Source organism: Suillus paluster (assembly GCF_016628075.1).
Source record: "Suillus paluster strain FC165 chromosome Unknown EDB91scaffold_6, whole genome shotgun sequence".
In the NCBI taxonomy this organism is placed as follows: Eukaryota; Fungi; Basidiomycota; class Agaricomycetes; order Boletales; family Suillaceae; genus Suillus; species Suillus paluster.
Window position 1 is genome coordinate 1,101,957 of NW_024537566.1, and position 11,825 is coordinate 1,113,781.

At 50.1% G+C, this 11,825-nt stretch overlaps 6 protein-coding genes across 6 annotated transcripts; 1 reads left to right on the plus strand and 5 right to left on the minus strand.

The window, feature by feature from the left end:
• Positions 1 to 281: 281 nt before the first annotated feature.
• On the minus strand, positions 282 to 1,644 carry EDB91DRAFT_1046135 (farnesyl-pyrophosphate synthetase; the record flags this gene model as incomplete). Its single annotated transcript, XM_041313243.1, has 4 exons — positions 282 to 929; positions 985 to 1,206; positions 1,262 to 1,399; positions 1,540 to 1,644. 4 exons carry the CDS (start codon positions 1,642 to 1,644, stop codon positions 282 to 284), a joined length of 1,113 nt encoding a protein of 370 aa, XP_041181939.1.
• A 3,081-nt stretch (positions 1,645 to 4,725) lies between these two features.
• On the minus strand, positions 4,726 to 5,571 carry EDB91DRAFT_1244208 (uncharacterized protein; the record flags this gene model as incomplete). Its single annotated transcript, XM_041322393.1, has 4 exons — positions 4,726 to 4,807; positions 4,858 to 5,113; positions 5,179 to 5,341; positions 5,398 to 5,571. The coding sequence occupies 4 exons, from the start codon at positions 5,569 to 5,571 to the stop codon at positions 4,726 to 4,728; spliced, it is 675 nt and encodes a 224-aa protein (XP_041181940.1).
• A 233-nt stretch (positions 5,572 to 5,804) lies between these two features.
• On the minus strand, positions 5,805 to 6,991 carry EDB91DRAFT_699700 (uncharacterized protein). The gene is made up of 5 exons (XM_041328142.1): positions 6,678 to 6,991; positions 6,482 to 6,621; positions 6,230 to 6,422; positions 6,027 to 6,154; positions 5,805 to 5,876 (listed from the first exon to the last, which is right to left on the minus strand). The coding sequence occupies exons 1-4, from the start codon at positions 6,953 to 6,955 to the stop codon at positions 6,121 to 6,123; spliced, it is 645 nt and encodes a 214-aa protein (XP_041181941.1). The 5' UTR covers positions 6,956 to 6,991; the 3' UTR covers positions 5,805 to 5,876; positions 6,027 to 6,120.
• On the plus strand, positions 6,922 to 8,209 carry EDB91DRAFT_1108549 (proteasome endopeptidase complex beta subunit). The gene is given in 7 exon segments (XM_041317559.1): positions 6,922 to 6,949; positions 6,963 to 6,999; positions 7,069 to 7,137; positions 7,190 to 7,287; positions 7,339 to 7,743; positions 7,792 to 7,993; positions 8,046 to 8,209. 5 exon segments carry the CDS (start codon positions 7,105 to 7,107, stop codon positions 8,157 to 8,159), a joined length of 852 nt encoding a protein of 283 aa, XP_041181942.1. The 5' UTR covers positions 6,922 to 6,949; positions 6,963 to 6,999; positions 7,069 to 7,104; the 3' UTR covers positions 8,160 to 8,209.
• EDB91DRAFT_699484 (uncharacterized protein) lies at positions 8,000 to 8,808 on the minus strand. Its single transcript, XM_041328141.1, has 3 exons — positions 8,743 to 8,808; positions 8,401 to 8,683; positions 8,000 to 8,350 (listed from the first exon to the last, which is right to left on the minus strand). Exons 2-3 carry the CDS (start codon positions 8,675 to 8,677, stop codon positions 8,253 to 8,255), a joined length of 375 nt encoding a protein of 124 aa, XP_041181943.1. The 5' UTR covers positions 8,678 to 8,683; positions 8,743 to 8,808; the 3' UTR covers positions 8,000 to 8,252.
• A 383-nt stretch (positions 8,809 to 9,191) lies between these two features.
• EDB91DRAFT_1108553 (uncharacterized protein) lies at positions 9,192 to 11,251 on the minus strand. Its single transcript, XM_041317560.1, has 6 exons — positions 11,043 to 11,251; positions 10,809 to 10,992; positions 10,678 to 10,755; positions 10,394 to 10,624; positions 10,307 to 10,322; positions 9,192 to 10,245 (listed from the first exon to the last, which is right to left on the minus strand). Exons 1-6 carry the CDS (start codon positions 11,145 to 11,147, stop codon positions 9,297 to 9,299), a joined length of 1,563 nt encoding a protein of 520 aa, XP_041181944.1. The 5' UTR covers positions 11,148 to 11,251; the 3' UTR covers positions 9,192 to 9,296.
• Positions 11,252 to 11,825: the final 574 nt, after the last annotated feature.

Consider the following 11,825-nt stretch of genomic DNA (forward strand, 5'->3'; position numbering starts at 1 on the left):
TATATGACTAAAAAGTCGTTTCCCCAGTGAGTGAAAGTGATGTCATTAGATGGGCATAGTGCTAGCGCTCGCGCAGGCCAGGCCTTGGGTTTTGTAACAATGTCCGCCCGAACATTTGTTCCTCCCAGTCTTTTCCTTATCTCTGTTTCACTGGTTGAATATCTTCTCGTCGTGTGGACCTGGCGCATCTGATCAAGCCAAGTTGCAATACCGAATACTGAGCAATACTGTTACATTCGTAGGTACGCCACTGGGCCCCCACCTCCGATGCTCGTGTGATCCTACGCCGTACGATCAATGATCTTACTCAAGAAGGCCCGGAACACATCTCGCCTCAGCCTATCACCCCTCAACTCGTCCTGAGCACCAGGCTCCGGTACCAGCTCGATCATCGCATTAATCTCTGCCACAGTGTTCTTCGAATACTCATCGTAGCGCTTGGGAACGTTCAGCCCTTGCTCGTCGTTGTACATGTCCTTCACAGCTTGCTCCTTCACAGCCTGGTTCGCACCCCTCTTCCCGTAGTTCTCATACAGGAGCTGTTTCTGCACTTCGGTGCCAGACGTGAGTGCAGTGCACACGCACCAGGAGCATTTACCATCGACGATGTCCGTGCCGATCTTCCCGATCTGTGCCTCTGTGCCGTGATAGTCGAGGTAGTCGTCTTGCACCTGGAAGAACTCGCCCATGGGAATGAGGATGCGGTCGGCTTCTTTGTACGGCTCGACAGTCTTTCCATCGAGCTCGTATACGTCCGGGACGCCGCACATGCGCATGGCGAGCGCAACACTGAGATAGAAGGAGTAGTAGGCTGTTTTGTACCGTACAATGAAAGTATGTTTGGGGAGGGTGTATTTGCGTATGTCGACGTTGCTTTCGGGGGCAGTGATCTGGTCGACGAGCTGACCCATTTCGGTCTTGTATGTTACCTGGGTAATTGGGTCAGAGGCCCTATGAGATGAAATGAAATGGTTTCGTGTGCACCTCCTGGAACAATTCCAACAAATCAACATAATAGCTCTCACACCTGAAGTGGTTCTTGAGGATGTGGTAGATGGCGCCCTCAAGCATGCATGAGTCGTTGACGGCGACGTTATGTACCTTTCCGAGACCCTTGACATCAGAGACACGGTACCAGCAGGGCTGGCCGCGGCGCGAGATGGAGCCATCCATCATGTCATCGGAAACGAGGAAGAACGCTTGAAGCTATCGGGGAGTGACTATGAGGGAAATAGCGGAGAAAAGAGGATGGGGAACATACAAGCTCGATACACCATCCGAGGAGGGCAGCTTTGAAGTATTCGTCTTCAGTTGGAGGGCGGTTTAGAAGGATTGCGACGGTGTCGACGACGGATATGCCGCGATTAAGTTTACCTCCAGGGACATTGTAGATGAGGTTCTAGTGGAACGGAAGTGTCGAAAAGACAAATCGCCACAAGGAGTGACATAAGGAGATACCAGTGAGATGCGGCAATATTGATTGCAGTCCCACCAAGTCGTGAACATTGATAGTATTCAGTGGAACACATAACTAGTTACCTCGTTGAACCACGCTATGGCGTCCTCAGGCATCTTCTCGGACTTCATATGTACAACCAGTTCTTCGCGGATACGTTCAAATACTGCAAGAAACTTGTTCCGCATATCTGCTGCATACATTGTGTACGTGTGAGTACTAGGAGTGGGATAGAACTTTGACGCTGATGTGCAAGGTGAAATTGGGGCAGGGAATGATGAACTCTTGGGAGTGAAGGAGACAGCGTCTTTAATACCTGATCGAAATGAGACCACTTTCGAATTTGAGGAATTGCTGTGTGGAACGTATCGTCCCGCGCTCGATTCGCGAATGACAATTCACTCGGCGATCAGGAGATCTGTATGCCAGTGGTGTATCGGCCGAGTGTCCCGAACCTAGGAAGGGATTGTTACCCTTGAGCCGGGTGGCATGATGGTAAAAATGTGAGCATATCCTTGTTCCCGAGTCTAACGGAACCAGGGAAGTAAGGTCTTCCCGGCCTGCCTTTATCATCATGACGTGTAGCATTTTACCGGGACCGAGAGAATTGTGCATCTTTGATAGGAAGAACGGAAGGCTAGTAAACTAAACTCAAATGATCGCCACGCACTGGAGTACTCACCAGTCATCATTCTCCAAATAGTATTCGAGCAATGCAAAATGGAATCGCAAACTGTCCAGGCATGCGTGGTGCTGCGTGGTGTGACTGCTTGATCAAATATCGAGACCACGCGAGCCAGCAAATTAACTTGAAGTGAGCACCTACAGAAGGCCTCATGATCAGATATCATGCTCTGCCAGTTGTGCTCTGGGCGGGAAATCCTCGAGCTCCGAGTCCGAGAACACGAACAGTTTCAAATGAACCTATTTGGTAAGACAGGATAGAAGCGACATTTCTTGTTTTGGCCCATCAACTTGAATAGAATGGGCCAGGCTCATGTACTATGTGAAGCTCTGAACTTCGCTTAGGCTGATACGCTCGCATTCGAAATGACCTGAAGCTACTTAAAGGTCGCCGATCTCTATAGTATGGACTGAACATTTTCAATAGATGCAATCACTCAGATTCACTGCCTTCCTCCCGGCATGGCCAGTTGCAGGTCGACCACCGTGTGCTCGAATTCGAGCTGCGGGGGGCAATTCGTTTGCCCGCCTGCGACTCTTGGATGGGATTGGAATGCTGGTAGGTATCAATGACATCATTGCGTCACGGCGACCGTCAGCCTCTTGATTGCCCGTGTATAAGAATCCCGCCATCTCTGTTTCCCCCCCATCACGCTCTCTGCCCTCTTCTTGGTTCTTGTTTCCCCTTTTACACTGTCCTAGCACGTACCATCCCTCTTCCACCATATGATTATTCGCCTGTCTCTCCCTTGCATCACGATGAAGGCGTCAGGTATGTACCAGTCGCTAGCTCGTCTAGTGACTACCCGCCAACTAAAGTGTTCTTTCCGCAGTGTCATCGACCCATCATTCACTCTCAAGGAGCATGACTAGTACGCTTCGGTGTTCCGGTGCATATTGTTCGCTGAGATTCCTTAGATTCCCACTGATGTCTCATCTTGTGAGTCATTTCTCATAGTGGCTGACTACTATTCTTGCTGCGGTCGGTGAGTTCTTTTTTGCCTGAACGGCTGACGCGTGCGGTGGTCACAGGAGCGCGCCTGGTGCATGTTACAGCGCGCGCGAGTCTGCCGTGGGTCATGTGCAGTAGGCGTGAGCCTGAGGCTGTCGTTCGCGAGGGGGTAGTAATTAGCTCGAGGTGAAAGGTGAGTGTTTGGAAATAAGTATATGCCTGACTGTCTGTCCCCCTCCTTCGTCTCCGTCGTACGCGTGCCGTTTCGTTCGCGCCCTTGGCCACTCGCTCCGTTCGCCTCTTATCTCGATCTTTTCTGCGCAAGCACCGTTCCACGATTCTACGCTTGAAGGACTACGCACCACTCGCACCCGATCATGCGACGCTCCGTCATTTGCTGCAAGACGCTTACTTTCTGTACTCGCCACCACCGCACATTCGATTTTTTACTCGCGCGCTCGATTCAACGTCGTCATCGTCCTCACCGATATATCGCATGGTTATCATTCGCATCTTCTTCTTCGTTATATTATCTCCATGTTGTTGCGCTGACCCACATTTTCGAGCTCACCTTGCGGATCCAAGGTGCGTCTCTGGGCTTGTGTTTGCAGGCACAACACAGGTCCATAGACGTACTTTGGTGTATGTACGCAGTGTTTTACCTGCGGTTAGAATGGTTCGTAGACTGCTGATCACTCTTCGCCAAATGATGGTTCCTGAGCTCAGGTGAGATAATCATCTGCCTTGCAAAAAACATACAGTCTGCGCTGTGAGGGTATTGATCGAACAAGGCAGAACAAAGGTGCTCATTTCACACTAGACTTTGTTTTCCTGCTCCCTACTCGCTGTCGTTTGACATCTTGCACTGAGTAATCCTCGTGGATCCGAGGTCAGTATGGATAATGGAACTATGCCTCCTTATACCCCTGTAGACATGACTTAGATTTTGTTCTTCCTCCTATGACACTTAGTATATAGTAGTGTTGTTTGCTATAGCTCCTCACACTGAACTCAACCGCGGAATGACAAGGATTTCGTGATTTCACTGGGCAACGTTAATCGATACAGCTACTTGTACCGAATCCTGAATCGACGAGACGGAAAACAGAGGGAGCAAATCGATAATAGTTGCTACAATCGTAATACATATATGCCATATATACCAGTGATATCGTTGATTTCTATAACGCCCGAAATGTCAAGGAAGTTGTATGTAGCAGCTCTGGTAAGGAAAGCATCCTCAATGTCTCGCGACCGTACCACGTACGAAGGCGCACTCCAGCTGAGCCGTTCGACAGTCTGGGACTTGCGGTAGACTCCTGCAACCAGGACCTTGAAGGTCGCATCACAGGGGGACAATAGTGCGAGTCCGGAATGAGTTGGAAAAGTTCGAGGTTGTGAATGCAAAATCTACTTATGGGTCAGTTTAGGGCCGGTCGTGTGGAGATACAGCTCCGAAGGTTTGAGCCAAACCAAAGAATTATGAGTAAGTACTGAAATTATGAATCACTCGGCCGTGGCAAATTGGCGTAGTAAATACTAATGTAGTGGTAAGGAACATCCAGACGCTATGCTACGCCCAAAGACTACAGTTGACTTATTGGAGGATGAGCATAACATCTGCATGTATAATTTAATTGAGGGAGTTGATAGTGGCCTCCTGGCAATCCAGGGCCACGCCATTTCCCATCTTCTTGTAGCACAGGGGGTAGGAGCTAACGAGCAATGTCAACCAACTTAGAGGGATAGAAAGGAGAGAACTCACTATTCAGAGGTCTTGGCAGCCGAGCCGCAGGACAAGCCCACTGGGCCAGTAACCGAAGTGTCCTCTTTCATCATTGCGAGCAGTGTCGGGATGAAATCGTCGCCCGCCTTCAGGACTCTCCGGCAGTAGGCCAAGGTGTAGCCAGAGGAGCATGACTCAGCGCGACGAGCTAGAGATGGCGGTTTAACATTTGAAGACGAGGCATTCTCCGGGTCAGTGGGAATAACATTGGTTGCAGACGAACGGAGTTTCAAGCCTTTGGGGGATGAAGACTGGGTGAGCTTGGGGGAAATGGAAGGCGACGCTCCCGGGTCAACTTACCATTGGCACCAAGAGCCTTGACAACGCCCTCGACTCTAGACTGCATTCGAGATGGGTAGGCATCCCTAGGCACTGGGCTCTTTAGGTTGGGTGTCTTAACCTTGCTTTCGGCCTGAGAAAAGCCTTGCGGCGCCACGGGGATGGTGCTACGAACAGCTGAAGTCTTTGAGGCGTCAGTTTTGGGAAACTGGAGGGAAGGGAATAACCTTGTGTACTCACACGATAGATGTCGTTACCATCGAAGGTGTCGCGATAGCCGATGGGTTGGGGGTTCTCGCTGGGGCGGCTGCCGGGACTGAAGATGCCGAAGAGACCGCCGAGGAGGGCGGGGGTGGGAAGAGCAACTGCAAAAGTAGCAGTGGCGAGGATCAAAAGAGCGGACTTCTTGAACATGTTGAACGAGTGTGGGTGGATGGTGATCCGGACTGGTAGTAGAGCGAAGGAGACTGGAGTGTGTGCTAAGCCGAAAAAAGGGTTTTATATGCTTCGCATGATTGAAACGCGACCCTTCAAAAATTTCAACAAGAAATTGATCCGATCTGGAAGGATAGATTCCGGAATGAAGAATCACGTACTTTTTGACAATCGGTCAAGAATCTGGTAGCTGGGCACCAGATGCTGGCTTAACCTCAACGTTTCATACAAAGCACCTTTGAGGCACTTTGAGGCGAGGCGAGGCGGTCAGTTTGAAAATGCAACTGTGTTCGCACCAGCGACAAAGGAAATAAGTATGTGACGTCATGTTACTCATGAGAGCCGAAACGTAAAACACCGTGTCGGCATTCTCAGAATTCGAAGTTTGTCGAATTCCAGTCGAACAAAAAAGGTACTAGCACGACATGACGCACCTGTTGCCTACTGTCACACGACCACCAACAACGATGGAATAGCAGTGTACTCAACGCGATGTTGATCTAGTCAAATAGACTTGGGCGACAGGGACTAATTTGAGTTCAGTGCAGCGTAGCAGAGAAGCCTATTATTAACGACAATAAGTAACCCGGATCACAACCGCTGAGCGCTAGTCGGTACAAAGTCATCCTACACATACAATCCAAGGTTTGAAACACGTCGTGAGCAGTTCGGAATATGGGTTCGAAGTTCATCAGCTGGCCAGATACGTCCACATCCGTCGCATGTCTCTGCGTCTTCATGTACAGAAAAATCATCGAGTTTCATGTTGACTATACCCTGTAGCAACTCGTCACATGAACTCTGTGGAGTCGATATAATGGTGTTTTGTCCTAAGGGTAGGAAGGTACCTCTCAGTAGCAGCGGGGAGAATTTGTGACTCGTGGCTCACTGCTAGCATTATTTCGATGACTCTGCGAGAAATACGCGCCTGATTGAACTCTGGCAAAGTGGGCATCATAAACGTGCATGGGCGCCGGTTGAATGTCGGTGGGCGGAAGCAAGTCTTGTGACGGTCGATTCACCAAGAGCCTGCCAATGTCATTTAAACAATGCTTGTCAACGCGGTAATGTGTGTTCCGCTTAACTTACGATGGGTGAATATTGAGCGTTTTCCGCTCTGCATGATGGTTTCTATCAGTCGTTTGCGCCAAGCGAACGGGTGGCATGCAAGGTGTGCCATGTGTCTGCATGGCGGTTGACTATCAGGATATGCGTGGATGCATGCGTCATGAGAGCCATCGACCCTCCAGAATCCATATCTCGGCTTAATAGCGGACCGAGCCTGATGTAAATGGTGTGGCAGGTGGCAAGTTGGCAAGTTGGCATCAAAGATAACCTGCCCTGCCACCTTGGTGGTGATCATAGATGGGAACCGTTGGCTGGCTTTGGCTGGCCGGTCCAGACAAGGTCCAGAGAATCAGTTCTCATTGCCCACTTGCCTTATTAGGACTGCTGACATAACGGTGTCGCGTCTAGCTTGCGCGTCGATTAACCTGCTCTACCAACTCCACCATGGACCACTTTCCAACTAACTGGGGTCGTCCAGTAAGTGCCATGAGTTGAAACCAGAGTACACCACTGAATTCTGATCTTGTAGAGAAACGACGCTTTTGATGCATATGCCACATACCCCATTCACCAGAGACCAAACAATGGTCCCAAGGATACTTTCGCTGATGGCGTACAGCGAACACAGTGAGTCTTGTCAATTCCCTCTCGTTTGCTTCCATCTGACTTGATACATAGACAACCAATCGTGACTGGATCGAGCGTGTTGGCGATCAAGTACAAGGATGGTGTCATGATGGCCGCTGACAATCTCGGTATCTTCACTTTCAGTCATTCCGTACATAGGCTCATGTATTCTTTAACAGCATCATACGGCTCCCTCGCTCGGTTCAAGGATGTACAGCGTCTGCACCAAGTCGGCAACTATACTGTCATCGGTGCAGGAGGCGACATGTCGGACTTCCAGTATATTCAATATATCCTTGAGGAGCTGTCCACCGAGGAGATAGCAGCGCAAGATGAACACGAACTCGGTCCTGTCGAGATCCATGAGTACATGTCTCAGGTCATGTACGCCCGTCGGTCCAAGATGAACCCGCTTTGGAATTCCCTGCTTATTGGTGGATTCAAGGACGGCAAGAGGTAATACGTGTTACATCGTTCTCGAGCAGGGCTCAACTACTTTTCAAGGTTCTTGTCGTACGTTGATCTGTTGGGTACGACGTATTCTGCCTCGACACTTGCTACTGGGTATGGCGCTTTCATCGCCCAACCACTGCTACGTAAGGCAGTTGAAGGGAGGGAGGACGTCTTGACTGAAGAAGAAGCACGGAAAATCCTTGAGGATAGTATGCGCGTGCTATTCTACAGGGATGCCCGAAGTTTGAACAAGGTTCATTTCAAAAATGATGTTGTTATCACATTGTCAACTGACTTCTTTTCAGTTCCAAATTGCCACCATCTCTAGCGCAGGAGTGTCTATCAGTGATTCGATGCAGCTCGAGACTGCATGGTCATTCGCAGAAAGCATCAGGGGTTACGGTGCCCAGACACAGTAGCTTTCACGCATGTATCACTAAATCTAATTCAACATCCTTGAAAACCTACAAGACATGTAAAGGTTTAGCGGAGTCCTGCAGGACTACCTATGATTACTGAGGGGTGCTGGCTCCTCCACAGAAACTGAAGGCTTGAAGGTATTTCAATGGCCCTGTCACGTCTGAATCCATCCACTGTCCAGAGTGCGTCGCTGACATAGCATGTAAGTCCGCGGCCAAGTTACCGGAGGACAGCACTTACAATTGGGTGGGCCCGAACAGTGCACGTCCAAGAACAAGAGCACTTGACCTGTGCTGCTTGTCTGGGTGACTATCGAGCTGACATTGCCAACCAACTCTGAAGGGACTGGCGTGCACGCGCATGGCTCACTATATCCCTGATCCGTCTCGAATGTTGAGCCATCGCAATTCGGTTGTGAGCTTAACAAAATGCTGAAGGGTGAGCTCGTTTCTGAATATGAGCACGTCGCGAGTGCCGAAGTAACGAACACGAGGGCAGCAGGAAGTGTGAACTTCATGATAGCCTAGAGGGAATTCATCGCAGTTAGTGGAAATGCCACACCACAGATGCCCATAGTCTTACTGGTGATGATTTTTTTTTTGACAGTGTACGTGGGTGGTTGATCCGCAACCTGCCTGATCAACATGACGCACTAAATAGACACGGGCTTAAGCAATGCGCTTTAATGCCTCTTCGGGTCCCGCATAGAACTTCACGAGTTAAGCTCCTCGGGTTGGAGCAGAAAATGACTTATGTCATGCTTCAGTATCGTATATGATGGCAGGCTCCTGCCAGGGCTGTTGGCTGTGAGCCATCAGCTCAACACTTGGTTTTCCGCATATCGTGCACCGTCGTGCTTTAGGATGGAGGATCCTAAAATTCTTACAACACAGACATCGAAAGTGAGAAGCAGGGCTGCTGCTGTTAGGTAAAAGAAAGGGAAAAAAGGGTAATAACCCCGAAAAAAAATCGAAAAGGAAATGACACCAGTTTTCGTCACCACATTACCTTCATCGATGCAGCTGAAACGGCAGGACGAAACTCTTGAGAGTCTAGAAGCCAAAGAACGTATGGTCTTAGCACGATGCCCATGGCCAATGATGAAATTAATGTATCTCTATTGTCATCTCCATATGCTACCTGTCTGGTTCGAGCTTATGGTACGGCGGCGGTGGATCCCCTCCATCACGATGTTGGTAAGCTGGCTCCGGCGCTACACGATCTGCATGAGAGACGTTTGATGCAGAGTAGTAATGCCGCAGGTGGTTCGTGTGGCGCACGTCTGATGTCGAACGGGGAATTGTTTCGTGTTGCCTGTGGGGAGGTGGTGGCGTACTGTCACGAGGAATGTCCCCTGTCGAACGCGAAGGATGGAGTATGCGTTCGTGCCCCTCAGAGGGAGAGCGGGGATTGGATCGTTTGGCTTCCTGTGCAGTGCCAGAGCGCTGTGTAGTATTTGTAGGGTGATTATTATTAGCAGAGCGTATGGAAGAGTTTGACTGCTGCTGGCGGGGGATTCGCGAGGAGGGCCCCGCGAGGGGAGATTGGGCAATGTGCATGGACGAGTTGGATGGCCTGCGTGGAGGTCGTGAACGGGAATCTTCGGGAGAACGCAAAGATGTATTGGATGGCTGGCGGGAGGCAGTTGGGATAGGCAACGGGCGCATATGGATATGTGATGAAGAATTTGGACCGACGGGCGAACGTGTGAAGGATGCCTCGGTTGGAGACGCCACCGAGTTATTCCGCCAGGATATGTCTATGACAGACAAAGGATTCACCCGTGGTGCGGGATTGGCGTCCGCAAACGGCCGGGGCCGTGCATCTTGCCCTGCAATCAAACCTCGCTTCCTGCGTCGGAACCTTACCACAGCAAAGCACAGAGTAGCAAGGATCATAGTCCCACCAACTGATGCGCACACAGCAACGATGATCGTGTCTTGATGGCTTATCTTTACACCGCCACTTGATCGTGCTGTAAGGATCGTTCTCCCCACCCGTTCCTCCCGATTCCCAACATCACAAGACACTCCACTAGCATCGATGACTTCTACAAGGTCGGTCGTACGTCCAAATACACCAGACCTTTGGAACGAGACAAGGTTAGTACTAGTGGGATCCAATGAGGGTAGATGAAACCACTCACGAATCACGCACGGCAGCTGTAACGGGAAACAAATTACACAGGCTTACCCTCAATCAATAATCTCAGTCGCCGAGGATTCCGACGCACCTATGGTAGGTCCTCTTAGTGCTATGCCGCTATTAATAAACGAAACGCTGGATTCTTGTGGCACAGTGAATTCCTGCAGAAAGGGGGCTCCGGGCGATGCGAGTATAATAGTGTACGGTGGGACTCCGCCTGAGATGGACAAATGCCAGGAATCGCAAGGCTCAATATGAGTGGCATTCGTTGTGACCGTCGGAGTAACCACCGATGTGGGAAGACAGTTCGAGAGTCCTGCTGCGAAGATATCTCAGTGTGTTTCTGGGGGTATCTGCGGGAGAAAAGCCCACATGTAACCGTGAAGACTGTAGGGAGGACCCCACCTGAGTTCCCCAAGGAGTCAACAAGAGCGAGGAGTAATTGAGATCCTATATTAATGCTGCTCTGTAATCTATTTGAACACAGAACCGGCTGTACGAACCTGCTGGGTGTGTCACCTGCCACAAACCATCTTCGTGAATTTGTGTAGCAGTCAGCGCCCCACCCGCTTCAAAGGCAAGAAGGGTGTACGGAGCCTGTCCGACATCGCTATAGTCGTCCAATAACGAAGGAAGCGATATGTACAGGTCATCACAGACGGTCAGACTGTCCACTCGTTCGGATTCCTAATCGAAGTGAAAAAAATAACATACGAGAAAGAACAATCGAAGCTTACGTGATTCGTTATACCCCAGGAAAAGCTTCGGTTACCCTCCGCACGACCTAGGAGTGCATGAAGGAAGACAGATATCGCCAGGCCTTGAGGAAGCAGCAAGATCATAACTTTTGGGAGATGACAAGCTCCAAGGACCAGCCTAAGAGGGCCTCCAGCGCTGCTTAAGGATACCAATCAAGAGACGCCCGCGTCTTCTAATTAGAACTTTGGTAAGGAGAAAGGAAACAGGAACACCTTTGGTCGAGAAGTTTCATAAATGTGTCTCGGTAATTGCCACGCGAGAAATTTCATGAATTGTTCTGTGATCACCGAGATGTTCCGCGAGTGCGCACCCTGGGTGCATGCACTGGCCAATTGTGGCGATGTTGAGGCTGGAGTAATGCCATTGTAATAGCGCTCAGCACAGACTCAGATATCTTGAAAAGAGACCTTGCACATCACCGCCCACTCTGATCGGCTGAAGCAATTGTTTGCAATTATTGAGCGATTCTCATTGGCGTAGGCTGCTAGTAGATCATTAGGCAGTAGAACGGGTCAAATACACTCACGACTCGTCTAGAACGTTAGCAGTTCCTGGTATGATGGGAGCAATTCTTAGAACAGGCACTTTGTTCAACAGTTCGGCAGTCGGTTCGAGTGAAACAGTGCTGAGCACCATGCACCGCAGTGGTACACAAATCCGCGCATGGACCAATTGCGCACTATGTAGCAGGCTGGCCGCTGCACACTAGTGCAGGCCCCTCTAGGGCACTGCATAAATTTGGCCTCGGCATCGGTATCACT